This window comes from Podarcis vaucheri, assembly GCF_965113315.1.
Source record: "Podarcis vaucheri genome assembly, chromosome: 15".
NCBI lineage: Eukaryota > Metazoa > Chordata > Lepidosauria > Squamata > Lacertidae > Podarcis > Podarcis vaucheri.
The window spans coordinates 27,952,951-27,972,528 of NC_138753.1; the positions used below are offsets into that span (position 1 = coordinate 27,952,951).

Consider the following 19,578-nt stretch of genomic DNA (forward strand, 5'->3'; position numbering starts at 1 on the left):
ATGGTAGCTGCTCTGCTCCTAGCTGGGCAGCCCTGGCTCATGGAGCAATGGATTGGGGCCACCTTAAAGGAAGAGGTGCAACAGAAGCCGCTCTGGCAGAGGAAGCACCCTCACACTGCTTTTGCTCGGCAAAGGTTTGCTGACCAATCGCAGCCTCTGATCATTTAGAACCTTTCTGTTGCTAGGCGGTCTTCTCAGGCCACAGTCCAACAGACGATGTACAGTTGAGGTAGGACGGGAAGTTTGAACTTTGGTGCGGAAAGAGAAAGGGAGAAGACATCGCAGGATATGAGTAAAAACAGGTTGAGAGGCATTGAGAGGAGGAGGGTGGTGGTGGTGGTAGGGATTGTCACAGGATTACAAAACCAACCCAAACCCTGGGGAGGGGGACATGTACAGGGACATGTAAGGACAAATGCTTAATCGTGCTTAATTGGGGGCTGGATTGGATGAAGGCAGCCCTGTTTAGGGAGGTTTTTAATGTTTGATGTTTTATTGTGTTTTTAATTCTGTTGGGAGCCGCACAGAGAGGCTGGGGAAACCCCGCCAGATGGGTGGGGTCTAAATAATAAAATTATTATTATTATTATTATTATTATTATTATTATTATTATTATTATTATTACCCTCAGGGCCCCTTTCAGCCCTATCATTATGTGTGGATGGTACTGATTGCCAGTTAGGTACTTGGAATGTATAACTGGTAACTTCAATGGCATAATAATAATAATAATAATAATAATAATAATAATAATAATATTTTATATACCACCCAGGACGGTGTACAACATTAAAAACACATTACAGAACATCAGTGATAAAAACATAATAAAAACCCTAATGGCAGACAGCCTAGCAGTAAAACAATCATAATAACCGTCCACTCCTCCACCCAAAAAAACCACACTTTCATGGGCCATAGATTATTTAACAGCCATAGGCCTGGGTAAAGAGGAATGTTTTTGCCTGGCACCTAAAGGCATGTCACAATGGGGAGAGCATTCCACAATTGGGGAGCCACCACAGAAAAGGCCCATTCTCTTATTGCCACCCTCCGAACCTCTCTGGAATGGGGGACACAGAGAAGGGGCCTTAGATGACAAGGATATGGGTTGTTTTATACAGGGAGAGGCACTCCTTAAGGTATGGAGGTCCTGAGCCATGTAAGGCTTTATAGGTCAACAACAGCACTTTGAATGGGATCCAGAAACTGATATAAAGCCAGTGCAGTTGTGCCAGGGTTGGTGTTACAGGCTCAAACTGCACAGTTCAATGTTTTTGTTGGACTACAGTTCCCATCATCCATGACCATTGGCTAAGCTGGTTGAGGATGATGTGAGTAGAAGTTCAACCACACCTGGAGATTTTAGTGCAAAGCATTGCTACTCACCTGCTGCCCTTTTTGTGTGTGACAGGCTTGGAACCAAATGAGGTGAAAACGAGTTTCTCTGTGCTTTCCAGAGGTGGTTAGAATAGCTACACCTCCCCCATGAGGAAGACACATTTCTGTGCCCTTGTGATTGTAGCCTTCATCATCTTCGGCTACCAGTTTCACAGATCTGAGATCCAGGTAGATTTAAACAATTTAACTGATAGGTATCCTCCTAATCCAGACCTTGACGAGCTTTCTACTGACCTTCCATTTGAAAATTAAATAAATAAATGGCAAAGCTTTTGAAAACAATGTCTTGACAAAATGGTGTTTAAGGGCAATATTAATTTAGAGTAAATTTGTTCCAGTGTGTGTGTGTGTGTGTGTAAATATTTCCTGCTGCTTTTCTCTCTGTCGAAGAAAAAATGAATGTACAGTGGTGCCCCGCAAGACGAATGCCTCGCAAGACGGAAAACCCGCTAGACGAAAGGGTTTTCCGTTTTGGAGGTGCTTCGCAAAACGAATTTCCTATGGGCTTGCTTTGCAAGACGAAAATGTCTCGCGAGTTCCTGCGGGTTTTTTTTTCCTCCCCCCCCTTTTTCCCAAGCCGCTAAGCCGCTTAACAGCTGATCCGCTAAGCCGCTTATCAGCTGATCCGCTAAGCCGCTTCACAGCTGATCCGCTAAGCCGCTAAGCCGCTTATCAGCTGATCCGCTAAGCCGCTAAACCGCTTATCAGCTGATCCGCTAAACCCGCTAAGCCGCTAATAGCGCTAATCCGCTAATCCGCTAATGGGCTTGCTTCACAAGACGAAAAAACCGCAAGACGAAGAGACTCATGGAACGGATTCTTTTCGTCTTGCGAGGCACCACTGTATCGGTTGCCTTGCTGGACCCATTAATGCATTCTCGAATCCAGCATTCATAGAATCATAGAATTGCAGAGCTGGAAGGGACCCTGAGGGTCAACTAGTCTAACCCCCTGCAACACAGGAATATGCAGCTGCCCCATATGGGGATCAAACCTTGGTGCTATCAGCATGACACTCTAACCAACTGAGGTGTCTCTGGTAAGCCCACAAGTTTTGCTAACTAAGTGCTCAGCCTTGCTGTCATTTTAAGTGCAGCCCTAACCACCTAGACTCCTAAAGCTTCACTCAGCATGTGACTGTGCTAAGCATGTGACTTTCATGGGGTGAAGAGTATTTTCCACCAATGAGCCATCCTCTTTCCTTGTGAACACTTGCAGTTGTTTCTTTCTCATTGCATGCTTCAGATAACCAACTCCAGAGGTCTCAAGAGACAAGTAGAAAACATTACAGTTGCTACAACTCTTGGTAAGGACTCTATCATTTTCATAACCTCATCGGCTGTTAATTCAAGAAATATAGTCATAAATACAAAACATATTGCAAACAGTATTGGCTAATGGAATAAAACAGAGATGGGGGACATTTGTGGCCCACCAGATGTTGTGGGTGTGGGAATGTTAAGGATAGTAGGAAAGGATATACAGTGGTGCCTCGCAAGACGAAATTAATTCGTTCCGTGAGTCTTTTCGTCTTGCGATGTTTTTCGTCTTGCGAAGCACGGTCCGTCACAACTGCACCTCTTCAAGCGGCTTTAAGAAAAAAGCGAACAAACTCGCAATACATTTTCGTCTTGCGAAGCAAGCCCATAGGGAAATTCGTCTAGCGAAGCAACGCAAAAACCGAAAAACCCTTTCGTCTAGCGAGTTTTTCGTTTTGCGAGGCATTCGTCTTGCAGGGCACCACTGTATTGAATAAGTATTATCCTTCCTTCACTCACGCTAGTGAAGTGATGTAGCAGAGCAGATTCCCCTCATTATAACAGAAAGTTAGTTTGCAGTTTTGTTTGAATCTCTTAGCTAAGATTATTTCCTGGTTTCCCCTTTAATCCCTCTTAAAAGAGTAAAGACACAGGAGTCTTTCTGAGTAAAGTAACAAAAGGTTTACTCACGTTTCTGTTCACGATTTGATCCCTGAAAGGCAGGCTTCACCTAGTACAGTGGTACCTCGGGTTAAATACTTAATTTGTTCTGGAGGTCCGTACTTAACCTGAAACTGTTCTTAACCTGAAGCTCCACTTTAGCTAATGGGGCCTCCTGCTGCCACTGCACCGCCAGAGCACAATTTCTGTTCTCATCCTGCAGCAACGTTCTTAGCCTGAAGCAAGATTTCTGAGTTAGCGGAGTCTGTAACCTGAAGCGGATGTAACCCGAGGTACCACTGTAGTTGCACAAAGAAACTGTGAGTTCATCTCACAGGGAGACTGACCTCATGTGCTCCTGGCCAAGAGCCAGCGGACAGCAAAAATTACATTAAGATAACAAAATGGCTGCGGGAGAGCAGGAAGCAAGTGAGAGAGAAGACAACATGAGATGACTGGACTGAACAAGACTGAGAAAATAGCTGCATGACTCAGCTCTTTTATGGAGTCAGCCAGAGCCATGCCCATCTCCCAGGCCACATGCAGGGGGAGGACGCTCCAGACCAGTGGAACAGGAAGTTACACTGACTGGATGTCCCCCTGCCTGTGCCCACTCTAGGGAAATAAGGAATGTTGCATTTGACTGTACCAGTGGATTGTATCCCACAGTGAGACTCAACTCCCAGCAGCCACAGTAACTGGCACAGCCAGTGTCCAGGGGTGATGGGCATTGTAGTCTAGCCTAACCTTGAGGGTCACAAGCTCCCCACCCCTGTGAAAAATAAGTGTACCCTATTTTTCACTCTATAAGACGCACATTTCCCCTCCTAAAAAGTAAGGGGAAATGTGTGTGCGTCTTACAGAGTGAATGCAGGCTGCACAGCTATCCCAGAAGCCAGAACAGCAAGAGGGATATGGCTTAGCCATGCGAAGCCTCTTCAGGGCAGGGGGAGCCTTCCTCCTGCTGCCCTGAAGAGGCTTTGCGTTGCTTTCGCTGAAGCCAGAACAGCAAGAGGGATTGCTGCACAGCGATCCCTCTTGCTGTTCTGGCTTCTGGGATTCAAAATATTTATTTTCTTGTTTTCCTCCTCATCTTATGGCCAGGTGCATCTTATAGAGCAAAAAATATGGTAATTTCTTACATATTTTCTTGCTGTGCCTCCCAGACATTTTCGAATCTATTCCCACCTTTCCCAGGTACCTATGGATGTGAACGGGATCCGTTCCGGAGCCCTGTTCGCATCCTGAGTAAAACGTAAGATGCAACTACGCGTCTACACGTGCGCAGGTACGTTTTGCCTCTTCCGCGCATGCACACAACGCCATTTTGAGTGTCTGCGCATGCGTGAGTGGCGAAACCTGGAAGTAATGCGCTCCATTACTTCCGGGTCATCACAGAGTATAACTTGAAAACGCTCAACCTGAAGCACATCTAACCCAAGGTATGACTGTATTCATATTTTAATTGTTATTTGGGTGAATTTGGAAATATTCAGGATCTGTTATGAACCATTCAACAACCAAAGATGGCGGGAGCACAATTGGACCAGTGAAAGGTGACACCCCGAGCTGTAATATGATGGAGTGGACCAAAAAGGATGAAGAAGTAAAAAGCATCATCGCAAAACTGGACCAGATGATGCCCAACGTCACTTTCACAGATATAATGACCACCACAAGTGCCCAGAAGAGTGAGGCCACCTTATTAAACTACAAGAGTTTTTATTGTGTTGGAGACCCCTTGCTGGTTCAACTGGATTTGTATGACCACTTGGGAAAGAGAAAAGAATACGGAGGAGACTTCTTACAAGCGAGGATCATCTCTTCCAGTCTTAATGCTGGAGCTTCTGGGAGCATCACAGACTACAGGAATGGGACATACCTGGTCAATTTCACTTTATTCTGGCCTGGCAATGTTAAAGTATCCCTTATGCTCATCCACCCCAGCGAAGGAGTTTCAGCACTGTGGGCTGCGAGGAAGAAGGGCTACGGCAAAATAGCTTTCATAGGCACATTTTTAAATGGAACATCAACTGTCTCCAGTGACTGTGGTTATAATATAACAGTAAAAGAGCGGTGTGAGTATCTTGATGAGCGAGACCAAGAGGCCTTCTACTGTTTGAAGCCAAACAATGTGTCATGTGATGCTTTGATCCGCCTGAAAACCTACAATGAAAAGGTCACGTATCTCACGGATTTGGAACACAGCCTTTTAAATAGGTATTTATTTGGCTATTTATTTGTGAATCATCCCCTGTGGGACTGTGCTGATCTGAGTATCTGCTCTCTATGAGTAAGCAGGTACATTGTGGTCTCATGAGAAGACTATAAGAGTCTTGTGGACTAGGTTAACATCCCATCTAACATCCTGATTTCATAGATGCCTATGTGTGGTGTAGTGGTTAAGAGGGGTAGACTCGTAATGTGGTGAACCGGGTTCGCTTCCCCACTCCTCCACATGCAGCTGCTGGGTGACCTTGGGCTAGTCACACTTCTCTGAGGTCTCTCAGCCCCACTCACCTCACAGAGTGTTTGTTGTGGGGGAGGAAGGGAAAGGAGATTGTTAGCCACTTTGAGACTCCTTAGGGTAGTGATAAAGCGGGATATCAAATCCAAACTCTTTGGTCCTTAATCCTTTTAAGCATGAGACTCTTAATCTCAGGTTTGTGGGTTCAAGACCCATGTTGGGCGAAGAGATTTCTGCACTGCAGGTTGTTGAACCAGGTGACCCCCGTGGTTCCTTCCAACTCTACAATTATATATGATTCTATATTAGATCTGTTCAAATGGCAGGTCATATTTCAAAATCCCTGACTGATAACAAAACAAGGTTGTTTATTATTATTATTATTATTATTATTATTATTATTATGGCAGAGTCCTAAATTTGGGTGGGGAAGGAGGCAAGAAGTTCATTCTTCTGAATCCAAGGTTGCAACAGCACACACCTCCCCCCGGCTTATAATGAAACTATCTGTTCTTTGAAAAACATAACTATTCCAAATCTTTATACCAAAAGCCACCACAAAGACACTTCGGGTGACTACTAAGCCAGACACATTTCCAGTTACAAATAAAATGTTGAAGTGGGAAATATCTCCACTATTTTGTATGAGGCAAAGCATCTCCTGACTTCTAGCTGGAGATGGGGGCAGGGAGTGGTGTCCCGAGAGCGATTTTTCAGGAGTGATCAGAGGTGGGCAAAATGCTAGAGGTACTGTTGTTTTGTAGGAATGTGAGGATTGATTTCTGCTGCATTTATGGATGATTGTAATTTTTATCTCTTCACCCCACCTACCAGTAGTCCATGGGGGAAGGGAGAGTAGTCCATCTCAGGTACGTATGGCTGATGTAACATGCCTTGAGCCTAATGTATAGGAAGGGTAATGCATCTGAATAAGTAGGTAAATTATGATGGTGGTTATTTCTTAAATTTCAGCCCTGCCCTTCCTCCCAAAGGAGCCAAAGGCAGCAAACACCAGAGCAGTAAAATAATGTTACTAAAATAAAATAACATTTCAAGTATTTTAAAATACTTTAAACATTAAAAATATCAGGAGCACCTAAAAATAGCTAATAATAGGACAAGCTATGCTCTGATTTCATTTCAGTTTTTATTCTACCAGGTTCGCCCTATTACCTTCACTTCATCCACATCTGAAACACTCTGGGGTTATTCTAGGGCCATTTCAATATAATTTTCTATTTATATCCAATGAGGATGTAACTTCATATGAATTGTCTTTCTGGATCAGATTAAAGTTCATTCAGCTATTCCATTTCTGAGCACGTCTAGTTGGATGAAAGAATTAAGTGGGGTAAAAACCAGGAGCACCCCTAAAAACTGATATGTTCCAGCGTTCTTTCCTAATTATGATTTTTCTCTCCTAAAGGTTAAACATTGGATGCAACATCCCTCAGTCTTTTGGAACCTTTTGGGTCATAGCCTGTGAAGGTCTGTTGGCCTTTCTCTCTTCACAGCTTTGGTTATCTCTGCTTGGGAAAATGGGGAAGCTCCTGTAGCAAGTCTCACCACTTCTGCTTATACAGTATATACAACAGCAGTAGAGAGAAAGGTTTGGGGAAGGGAATAAAGAAATACTGGGGTTTTGCCTCCCTAACAGACTTAAATCTTACTGAAAACAAAGCCTCTCTTGTTGGAGAGGGTATGATATGGGGTGGATCTACACACAAAGGAAAAAAAGCTATAAATAAGTCAGAAATTGAATTGTTATAACAAAAGGGGGGACCTATGTAAAAATTGCATAGAAACTTTGTTTGCTCTCTGGCACCATCTGTTAAATATGTTTCTGGATGGAAATTTAGATGACGATGGTGATGATTTCATTACGTATACCCCCCAGCCATTCTCAATATGGGCTGCCCCAACCACTCTCAATCACAAAGTTGGGTTATTTCCTTTTGGCTTCATGAGCAGTTATAGCTCAGAATTGGAAGACACTTCAGAATATAAGTATTGACCAGTGTTACCCAAACGTATGACAATGCGCTCTTTTAAAGAAATGAAAACAAAAACTGTAGGTTGCCAGGGGACAAAGGATAAAGGACCCATCTGAGAAAAGATGGAAAGGCATTTATGGATTATTCAAGCACAAAGGATAGTGCTGCCTTCCACCCCCTATATGGTACTCTAGACCAGCCTTTCTCAACCTTGGGTCCCCAGGTATTGTTGGCCTACAACTACCAGCACCCCTGACCACTGGCCATGCTGGCTGAGGGGGACTGGGAGTTGTAGTCCAACACATCTGGGAGTGGAAGCAGGAGGCCAAATAATTATAATAATTTTGGTTTTGCTCCATCCTGGAAAATGTATTTATCACTACATTTATAACTCATCTTTCCTCCAATATGCTGAAAGTGGTGAAACTGGCCCAAGGCTACCCAGCGAGTTTCAGTTTCAAGTAGAGACTAGAACCACTGGCTCAATGACTGTGGCTTCAGAACTAGCACATGGTTTGTAAGGTGCCGAATTGATGGGCTGCTATAAAATGTTGTCTCTGCCCAGTGGCGGAGGAAGGGGGGTGCGGGCCACCCCAGGTGTCATCACTGAGGGGGTGTGACAAAATGAGTTTTAAAAAATAAAATAAAATTGGGCTGACAAAACTTTTTAGGGTTGACATGGTGGCTGAAATGGCAGTGTGGGACTTACGTCTGCCTGCTGCCTCTCCCTCAGCCGCCCTACAGCAGAGGGGGAGGCAGTGGAGAGGCTCCAAGGGTCAGAGATGCTTGCCCCGCCCCCATGGGCAGATTGCCCCACCCCCAGCTGCAGGACACACACCCCCTCACCAGGCACCCGAGCGGCTAGCTATGCCGCATCCTCTGCCAACTACTTTCCTCCTCCCTCCTTTCTGGAGCTTTTGGGTCCCCACTGATTGCCCACAAACTATAGATCCATTCACTCCTTTCAATGCTGGTTTCCTCACACTGCTACAATCATTGCTGCCCAAGGACCCCCGTAGGTACAGCATCTCTGGAGCCGACTGCCGCTTCGCAGGAAAGATTCACCTTCTGCTGTGTGGGCAGGACAGTCCCTCCCCTTACCTGGCCAATCCCCTGGCAACGAGTCCCCAGGTGGGATTGGGCAATTGGCTGAGGTAGGCAGAGACCTCCAGGTATCCAGCCTGGGGAGGGTGAAGCCAGCCCGAACTACCAGGAGTCACACTGGGATCTGGGGGGCTGCGAACGCTGTGGGTTGCGAACATGCCTCCCGCACGGATCCCGTTCACAACCCGAGCATCCAGTGTATCTTATGTGTATCTTAATGAACTAAATAGAGTGAAAGATTATGAGTCATGGGGGCAGTGCGTATTTCATTTGTTGATATTTCGTTAATGTTGTTTTATAGGTTAGAAAATGCTGCACTCATTTGTTAATCGTGTAATATGACCTTTGCTGTAATTGTGACGTTGAGTTTATTTTTAAGTGCTGTTTCCTTAATAGTATTTCATAGATTGCAATTGTTAATTATTTCATATTATTTATGCTGTATTTATAATGTTCTGTTGCTATTTATTGTTTGTAAAGTGCTTTCCAGAATGAAGAGTGGCATAGGAATGCCATAAGTCATTGGCATCTTCTTGTTTCTCATTTCCTTTTGACAGGCAAGAAGGCAACTGTGGCAAAGGGGAAATGTGGGGTTGGAATGCGCTATCCATCTCCCAGTGGCTTCGTCTGGAGGAACGAGTGGTATCCTGTGTTCTGCCATGTGCTCAGCTTCAGAAACCTCAAGAGAATTAAAAGTTGTTTGAAACGAAAGATTATTTACCTCCTGGGAGATTCAACTTTGAGACAATGGATGTGGTATATCACAGATAAAATCCAATGTACGTTTTCCTACCTAGAGACAACCACAATGTAATATTGTTGCCCGTAACAAGTATCTTTGTTTCAGGCTTCTATGCCCTAACTTTTGAACATCCAGTCTCTTATGTTTCAGAAATCTGTTCTACATGGAGATCAGGGAGACATTTGTCTAAGGGCTTATCCACATATGTTTTTGCCTTGTTCTTTCCAGGTCAACACTTAAAAGCTCTGTATCTGAGTGGGTTTTTTGTTTGTTTGTTTCTGTTTTTACCCATGAGCTTTCCCCACTCTTCAGTACTCAGTTGCCATTTGCTCCAATTGAGCTTTAAAGAGCATGTTTTCGGAAGACTTCCGGAGGCGGCGCGAAACGAGTAATGGCGGTCCTCTTTGCGCAGCAAAGAAGGGCTCCGCAGGAAAGGGTTGTTCGCTACGGCGAAGCGACGACCCATTAAGTTAAACCACGAGCAGAGTGAGCTCGTGGCCGTGGGATCCGGCGGGCACCGAGAGCGACCCCCAAAACGAAGAAGGGACCCCGTAAGGGGCTCCGGAAGCGCGGAGGGGAAGCGGTGCTGTGGATTCATCGCTCTTTCTGCGGGAGTGAAGCCGCGCGGCTGTTACCGATGAGCGCCGACCTTTCTTCCTTCACATTGGATTACAAATCAACTACTCGTGAGTAGGATTTATTTGAGATTGGATTACAAATTGTGAATTCGGCTGAAAGCGGGAGACGAGAAAAAGGAAGTCCGTCTCCCGGAGGTGCTTAATGATCAAAGGCAAAGGAACTGACAAGCTGGAAGCAGTACAAAAGGGTTTTTAAATGAGAGACAGCATACGTCGGGAGAAGTTTGGAAATTGAAGGGAAAGGCAAGTTATCTTTATTTTCCTGTGATCGTGTCTATTCTGCTTGGGGTTTCTTCTCCGCTAAAACTTTTAAAAACTTTAAAGACTTGAAAATCCCTAGTCCCGGACTTGCAGCGGGCAAAAAGTTGTGTTGCGGATACACTTACAAAGCTGAAACAGACACTTAGAGGCACTACCGGTGGATACAATTAAGTAACTGTATTTTGCACCTTTTAAGAAACTATTGTGGCAAAATTGAGAGGGCTCTGCTAGAGGGAAAAGATCTTCTCTAAAGACACTGATTAATTTAACTAACTGTAGGAACTTTAATGGCGACTGAAACTTTGTTTCTTCTTTCATGAACTGAACAACACTCCCCCTAGTGGAGTTTGGGATTTACAATTTCCTGAGAACTGACTTTGTTTTGTCTCTCTGTGGTCTGGTTACTCACTCTGAGGCCTGTCTTTCCCATGGAACTTTTGACAGCTTGACCTTGAATCCAAAGACAGGTGTGGAATGAGTGTGGAATGAGTGGTAAACCAAAAACAAGAGCTGCGTCGAAAGCAGGGAAAGGCAAATTGGTACAAACAACTTTGGTTTCCCAGGCCCGCAGATCTTCAGTCCCTGCGGTACTACAGGCTGTACCATTACCAACAACCCCAGCTGAAGAATCAGAACAATCAACAAGTGAAGATATGGCAGCTGGGGGATCCAACATTCTCCTAGAGGAAATGCTACAACAATTTGCAATTTTGAACAAAAAAGTGGATGACCAAACTGCAAAAATTGACTTAGCCACATCCTCAATTACCAAACTTTCTGAACAGGTGGCTAAGCATTCACAAGATATTGGAAACCTAAAGGACGTTGTATCCGAAAATCGAAAATTGGCCGAGGCTGCGAATGAAAAAGTAGAAGCAGTAACTAAAGAAGTGGAGGAATTGAAAGGAGAGGTAAGGCCTCTCCATAAACATATTACTGACCAGCAGGCCTATCTGTCTTTGGTGGAACTGCGAAACAGGGAAAATAACTTGAGATTACGCTCTATCCCAGAGATTGAGAAAGAGGACTTGATTGGCTTTTTAACAGCAGAATTTTCTAAATTCTGGGGTATAAACGAAGATACAGACTTCAAAATAACAACTGCATTCAGATTGGGAAGGGTTGCCGGGAAGGACAGACCTAGAGACTGTTTGATTATTTTAAGGACTAAGCAGGAGAGAGACAAGATACTCGACCTACATTTTAATAAAGCACTTGTGATCCAGGACAGAAGAGCACAAATTTACAAGGATATTCCTAAACAATTACTGGATCTAAGATCTAACTACACTGACCTAGCTGGACTTTTGAGAGGTAACGGAATACCTTACAGGTGGGAGTTCCCACAAGGCCTCTCATTCAAATACAAAGGAAAGAAGATAAAAATCAAAACGAAAGAGGATAGCCAGAAGTTCCTACACGACCACGGAGAAGACTTGCAGAAAGGAGCGGCAGCTATTTGGCCACCACCAGAGTCAGGAAAAGAGTTACCACCCTCGGATTTGGACAAAAAAGAAGACACCCAATAAGAGTAACAACAGATTGACACAGGATGTCTCTGCAGCTGTATAGTTGGAACATTAACGGCGCGAATTCCCCAGAAAAACGCAAAAGGATCTTCCATATCCTAAAGAAAGAGAATTTGGATATAATTTGCTTGCAAGAAACCCATGTGACCAGGTCACACAGGAAGGTGTTAACAAATAAAAGATTAGGCCAAGAATTTATTTCATCAGATAGAGTCAAGAAGAGAGGCGTGGTGATTTACGCCAAAGAGAATCTATCACCAAAATTTCTGTTTAAAGATGAACAAGGAAGAATCCTGGCTATTGAAATTTCGACCCAAGGAGAAAAAGTTTTGATATTAGGAATCTATGCACCAAATGAGGGGAAATCAGAATTTTATAAGAAGCTGCATGAGACACTACTGGACTATCTGGACTATTCCAACATCATTATGATGGGAGATATGAATGGGGTCGTCTCTACTTTGATGGATAAGTCACAGAATCAGAATCTGACTAAAGATGGAAGACTACCAAAAACTTTCTTTGAACTAACTGACAATATGGACCTAATTGATTTATGGAGGACGAGAAACCCCCTAGGTAAAGAAGGAACTTTCTTTTCTGAGGCCCACCTGTCATGGACAAGAATCGACCAAATCTGGGCAACTAGAGGGCTGGCACCTAAGACTACAAAAATAGAAATCTGCCCAAAGACTTGCTCCGACCATAACGCTTTGAAAATGGAAATGAGATTTACTACTGCCGACTCCTTCAGATGGAAAATGAATGACAACCTGTTAAGAGATCAAGAGATCGTAAAGAAGGCCCAAAAAACTTTAAAGGATTATTTTGAAATTAACTTGAATACCTCGGTGGAAAAAAGAATTATCTGGGACGCAAGCAAAGCTGTTATGAGAGGGTTTCTGATACAACAGAATACAATCAAGAAAAAACTTTGGAATAGTAAAAAAGACAAGATATTGGAGAAGATAAGTGATGGAGAGAAAAAATTAAGAGTGAATCCAAAATCAAAAGAGACTTTAAGAGAAATCAAATTTCACCAGTCACAATATGCGAAATTGATTAACCAAGAAGTGGAATGGAAAATCAAACAAATGAAACAAAGATCTTTTGAATCTGCGAACAAATGTGGGAAACTCCTCGCTTGGCAGTTGAAAAAGAGACAAAAATTAAATTATGTCACCAACTTAGAAGTTGAAGGGAAAAACATTCAGAAACCGGGAGAAATTAGAAGGTGTTTCCAGAAATACTTTAAAAAACTGTACACACAAGAATCCGAGGAAGCAACTGAGATAGAACAATTCTTGAAAGATAACGGCCTACCAAAATTATCTCAAGAGAAGAGATCAATCTTGAATTGTAAAATAACACAACAGGAAATCGAGGATGCCATTCAGAATATGCAACTAGGCAAATCTCCGGGCCCTGATGGACTCACCTCCAAGTACTACAGGATTTTAAAAGACTATTTGATACAACCATTAATGGAGGTTTGCAACCAGATTATGGGGGGAGGGAGGGCACCAGATACGTGGAAAGAAGCATTCATCACACTGATACCTAAAGTGGAAACTGAAAAGACTCAACTCAAGAACTACCGCCCCATCTCACTCCTAAACGTGGATTACAAAATATTTGCGGATGTTTTGGCTAACAGATTTAAAAAAGTACTAAATGAAGTAATCCATAAGGACCAAGCAGGCTTTCTCCCAGGTAGACATTTGTATGATAACACTAGGAACATTATCGATATTCTGGAACTTTTACAAACAAATATTAACACCAAAGCAGTGTTAATTTTTATTGATGCGGAGAAGGCCTTTGACAACATTTCTTGGAAATTTATGAAGAAAAACTTGGAAGGGATGGGAGTGGGAAGGGGGTTTGAGAATGGAATAGAGGCAATCTATTCAGAACAAAAAGCTAAGTTGATAGTGAACAATGTGGTGACAGAAGAACTTCATATTGAAAAAGGAACACGCCAGGGGTGCCCCCTATCCCCTCTGTTGTTTATTTCAGTCCTGGAGGTTTTGCTGAATATGATAAGGGAGGATCGGCAGGTACAAGGAATACGGGTCGGAGCGAAACAATATAAACTGAAAGCATTTGCAGATGACTTGGTTTTAACATTACAGGAGCCAGAACCTAGTACAAAAAGAGTTTTGGAATTGATTCAGAAATTTGGTCGGGTGGCGGGTTTTAAGCTGAACAAACAAAAAACTAAGGTGTTAGGGAAAAACTTGACGGTTACTGAAACAGAGGGGTTTCAGAAGGAAACAGAACTAAACATTGTTAAAAAAGTGAAATACCTGGGGGTCAATCTGTCCTCCAAGAATTTGAATTTATTTAAAGATAATTATGAAAAATGTTGGTCAGAAGTTAAAAAAGATCTAGAAATTTGGTCAAGATTGAAACTATCCTTGTTAGGCCGAATTGCAGCTATAAAAATGAACGTTTTGCCAAAAATGTTGTTTTTGTTCCAGGCCTTGCAGATTGTGGACAGAGTGGATTGTTTCGGAAAGTGGCAGAAGGACATTTCTAAATTTGTCTGGCAGGGCAAAAAGCCCCGAATAAAGTTTAAAATACTAACTGATGCAAAGGAGAGAGGGGGGTTTGCCCTGCCGGACTTAAGGTTATACTATGAAGCTGCGGCCTTCTGCTGGATGAAAGATTGGATTTTATTGGAAAACACTGATGTCCTAGATCTGGAAGGCTTTAATAATTCGTTAGGTTGGCATGCGTATCTGTGGTATGACAAGGGGAAAATACATGGAATGTTTAAAAACCATATTGTCAGAAAAGCAATATTTATGGTCTGGAAAAAATACAAAGACTTATTGGAAAGTAAAACCCCGAGGTGGATTTCACCAATAGAGGCCAAAGCTCGGAAAACATCCAATATGGAGGCATATTGGCCGAAATATTGGGAAATAATAGAAAACATTGGAGGTAATTGGAGGTTGCAGAGCTTTGAAAAATTAAAGGATAAGGTGCAAAATTGGCTACATTATGCCCAAATTAATGAGGTTTTTAAGCTAGATAAAAAAATAGGATTCCAGGTGGAAAAATCGAAATTTGAGACAGAGTTGTTAGAACCAAAGACCAAGGTAATATCGAGAATGTACAACTTGCTGCTTAAATGGAACACTCAGGATGAGACAGTTAAATCAGCCATGATAAAATGGGCTCAAGACATTGGTTACAATATTATGTCTGAGGACTGGGAAAGGTTATGGACCACCGGTATGAAGTTTACGGCATGTAATGCCTTGAAAGAAAACATTATGAAAATGGTATACAGGTGGTACATGACCCCAGTCAAGCTCGCTAAGATATACCATTTGTCGGATAATAAATGTTGGAAATGCAAGGAGGCTGAAGGGACATTCTTTCACCTCTGGTGGACTTGTCCAAGATTGAAGGCCTTTTGGGAAATGATCTATAATGAGTTAAAAAAGGTGTTTAAGTACACCTTTCCCAAGAAACCAGAGGCCTTCCTTCTGGGCATTGTCGGCCAGAAGGTGTTAAAAAAGGATAGAACTTTTTTTATGTATGCTACAACTGCAGCAAGAATTCTTATCGCCAAGCATTGGAAGACCCAAGATTTGCCCACACTGGAGGAGTGGCAGACGCAATTGATGAACTACATGGAACTGGCCGAGATGACTGCAAGAATCCGAGACCTGGGAGAAGAGGCAATGGAGGAGGACTGGAAAAAATTTAAAGACTATTTGCAAAAGTATTATAAGCTGTATGAAACATAAAACGTCGTATGATTTGGAACGTTAGCCCCAGCAATGAAATTTAATTATCTATGAAATTGCTAACATTTGTGAAAGAATCAAAGTTTAAATGGGTAAAAATGATATCATGTTATATTTTTAGAGTAAATGGAGAATAAGAGATTTAAACTTAAATTGCAACTGAAAATATAAAGAAACACACGAAATAAGGGTATAATTTGCTGATGACTTTATTATCAAGAATGCATTATGCGGGAGATGTGGGGAAGTCCAATGGAAATTTGAAATAAGCTGTTGAAATGGATGTGATTTTCTGTTCTTTTTTCTTTTTTTCTTCTATTCTGTTTTTCTTTCTGTTCTTTCTGTAATTTGGAAAAATGTAATAAAAATTATTATAAAAAAAAAATAAAGAGCATGTTTTCATGGGGAAAGCTCTGGACAAAAAAAAAATGCCACTCAGATACAGAGTTTTAAAGGAAGGACCTTGCCTGGAAAGAGCAAAGGAAAGTGTAATAAGCCCTAAGTTGTGCTTTCCAAACTAATTCATAAATCCAAACACAGCTATCCTTTGGAATTCATTATTTGAATCTTATGGTGCTGTTCTCCAACCAAGAAATGTAAGCAAAAATGCATTTATTAGGGCACTTTATTTTAGGAAAGTTGTTTGCTTGCAAAAAATATTGATTTTCCAGAGGAGTTTAAAAAGAATCCTGTTTATCCAGGCTCAAAGATACTGTTCCTGGCTTCGCTGAAATCACTGGCCGAGTGAACGTTTTAAACGGTTTGTAGAATGCATTTGTTTGTTCACTCACTGAGACTATGCACAAAGTGGGAGCCAGTTCTGAATGAATTCAGCTTGCAAGAGTCAACTCCCAGAACTTGTGGCTGTAACCTTACCATCCTTCCTCATTCAGTTCTCTCTGGAAGAGGAAAAGTCCCACTTGCTGGGAGCTTTGATCTCCTTTGGCTGACGAGTGCACAGGTGCTCTCCTTCCTTACCGCTCCATAGCCAATTGGCACATGACAGCAATGAAGAGGTCATTTGCCTGGTAGTGAAGGTGCAGCCACTGCAACTTCCAGAGAGAAATTGGTGCAATCATTGTAAGGGAAACAGCATGCGTACCAGGGTGGACGAAGAAAACTCATAGCAGACACAGGAATCTCTTTGAAATGAACAGCACTATTAGATCAACAAGAGTAGGCTAGTCATTCTGCAGTTTCCCCCCACAAGAAGTAGTCCATTGATTTCTCAGAGGATAGTTTTCAAAGATTTGTATTGATTCCCCACCCCCTCTATTCCTGCATTAGCATTTCAGTATTTTGACCTCCATGGAACGGGTAATCAGAAGAATATGGTGGCTCTGGACATGAAAAGAAACAGCCAGATCCAGTGGAAGAAGCACAACCACCCTTTCATCACCATCTTTGAATACATGACAGCAGATCACAGCTACATCGCTCGGGAGATTGACAATGTGGCAGGCGACGGAGACACGGTGGTTGTCGTCTCCCTAGGCCATCACTTCCGCCCCTTCCCCATTGAGCTCTTCGTTCGAAGGATGATCAACATCCGGGGAGCCATCCAGCGCCTTCTCGCGAGGAGCCCAGATACAAAAGTCATCATCAAAGCAGAAAACACCAGGGAGATAGACGTCGACCAGGAGAGATTTGGGGACTTCCATGGTTATGCCCAATACCTTGCGCTAAAGGACATTTTTCGAGATTTAAAGGTGTGCTTCATTGATGCCTGGGACATGGCAATTGCCTATGGCACAAACCTGGTTCACCCACCAGATCATGTGGTCGGAAGTCAGATTGATATGTTTTTGTCTTACATATGTTAAGGCAGTAAAATAAACCCAGAGTGAAAGCTTTAATTATGCAAAGGAAAGGATTTTGAATGGGGCAAGACAGTCAGCTAAACATGTGGAACATTTTTATCAGTTGCGTTTAGACACTTAAGGGTGTAATAAAGCACCAAAGCAAATAACAGACAAAGCAGAGAATTTTGGATCGGAAAACGTAGCAATTAAGGATATGGGACACTTTATCAAATATTGGATGGATAAACTTTATCCCACTGGGTTTCCCTTAGAATGTCAGGAGAGCCTTGCTAGGTCTTCCCAAAGATCCTTCTGGGCTAGGATCATTTCCCAGCAATTCCTGTTGAGATGCTTCTGGGAAGCTGTCTGGGAGAGAGAAAGTATAATTGGTGTGCCTTCCCTCTCTGCAAATATTTGCTTTGGGTAATAGCAGCTGCTCATATTTGATGGCATGCCATTCCAATCTTGGCCTAGAGCAGGCTTTTGGACACATTACAGTGCCAGATTTACGAGGCCATTGATCCATAAAGTGAAAGCAATAATCAAAGTACAAATAAATAAAACAGTATTTTTTTAATGATCTTTATTGGTTTTACAGATTTTACAAATTTCACCATCATAATACATAATACATATGTTTTCCTTTTAACCTTAATACTTTAACTCTAAACAAGTTTGTACTTCCCTCCCTCCTTCTTCTGATTTCTCTATATTTTCTTTATATTTATGCATTTGTCATGTTTACATTCTATATGTACTTAATACTATGGAATAATACTATTCAAAATTTCATTAAATATATATCCTTCAGTTGTTGTAATATATTTCTTCAGTGTTCTTAAATCCAAAATGAATGATTTTTAATAAACATTATGAGGTCTATTTCAGTTCCGCAAATTTGTGTATAGTTCTTTTCTATGTATGTTGTATATTTCATCCAGTCTCTTTGGAATGCTTCGTCACCCTGTTCTCTGATTTTTCCAGTCAATTTTGCTATTTCTGTGTACTCCATGAGTTTCCGCTGCCATTCTTCAACTGTGGGTATTTCATGTTGCTTCCATTTCTGTGCAAGTAGTATTCTTGCCACGGTAGTAGCATAAAGGAACAGTTTCTGGTCACTCTTTATTATATCATCTCCAAACATACCTAGCAAAAATGCCTCTGTGTAGTTTTTTTGGAAAGTGTATCTAAAAAACTTTTAAAACTCATTATAAATATTTTCCCAGAAGGTTTTAACTTTTGCATATAACCACCATATGTGGAAAAAGTTTCCTTCCTTCAATTCACATTTCCAACAGTTCTTATTTCTCATTCTATACATCTTTGCTCACCTGGCTGTGGTAAAATACCATCTGTCAGGGAACTGCCATCAGAGGCACGGGAGAAGGAGAGGGTCTCTGATTCTGCAGGGGAAGGTCCAAGCGCTAGAGGGAGACTCAGCCGGGAGGAAGGGGAAGAGAATGAGTGTAACACCAGGGAGAGCAACGGGACAGGGAGGTGCAGGGGCTCCAGGACTCTTTGTTGGAAGTTAGCAAGGAGAGCCCAAGCACCCCGCTGCCCACGCCCACCCTGCGCAGGAGACTCCCGCGCAGTGAGAGGCGGAAACAATTGGGCGTCAAACAACTCTTATGTTGCCAATGCTTTAAGAAACGCCCACAGACAGATTCTACAAGTGACTAAGGGCAGCCATGCTAATATGGGCTGCGTAGTCCAGAGGGTTTAACCAGGCAATCCGATGCTCAAACGGAGCAGGATTACGCACGAGTAACTCCCAACCACTACAGCAATCTGTCTGTCCCTGAAGGTTGCTCGTGCGCAACAAGCAGAAGGGGGCATCATGAGTACGACCGGAGGAGGAGGAGCCACGGGAGGGGTGGCTGGAGGCCAATCGCTGGAGGAGAGAAACCGCGATTTGGAAGAGCACATAGCCATCCTGACGGCGAGGCTGGACGAACG

The 19,578-nt window shown here is 42.7% G+C and overlaps 1 protein-coding gene across 3 annotated transcripts; it reads left to right on the plus strand.

The window, feature by feature from the left end:
- Positions 1 to 221: 221 nt before the first annotated feature.
- Positions 222 to 18,513, plus strand: LOC309519459 (NXPE family member 1-like). 3 transcript variants are annotated; one of them, XM_082200470.1, is made up of 6 exons: positions 222 to 302; positions 2,648 to 2,708; positions 4,818 to 5,541; positions 7,215 to 7,276; positions 9,444 to 9,665; positions 17,108 to 18,513. In XM_082200470.1, the coding sequence occupies exons 3-6, from the start codon at positions 4,826 to 4,828 to the stop codon at positions 17,641 to 17,643; spliced, it is 1,536 nt and encodes a 511-aa protein (XP_082056596.1). In that variant the 5' UTR covers positions 222 to 302; positions 2,648 to 2,708; positions 4,818 to 4,825; the 3' UTR covers positions 17,644 to 18,513. The 3 variants fall into 3 exon arrangements, with proteins under 3 accessions (XP_082056596.1, XP_082056597.1, XP_082056595.1); XM_082200471.1 differs by having other exon boundaries at positions 238 to 292; XM_082200469.1 differs by lacking the exon at positions 222 to 302 and adding an exon at positions 1,413 to 1,570 and having other exon boundaries at positions 17,108 to 18,512.
- Positions 18,514 to 19,578: the final 1,065 nt, after the last annotated feature.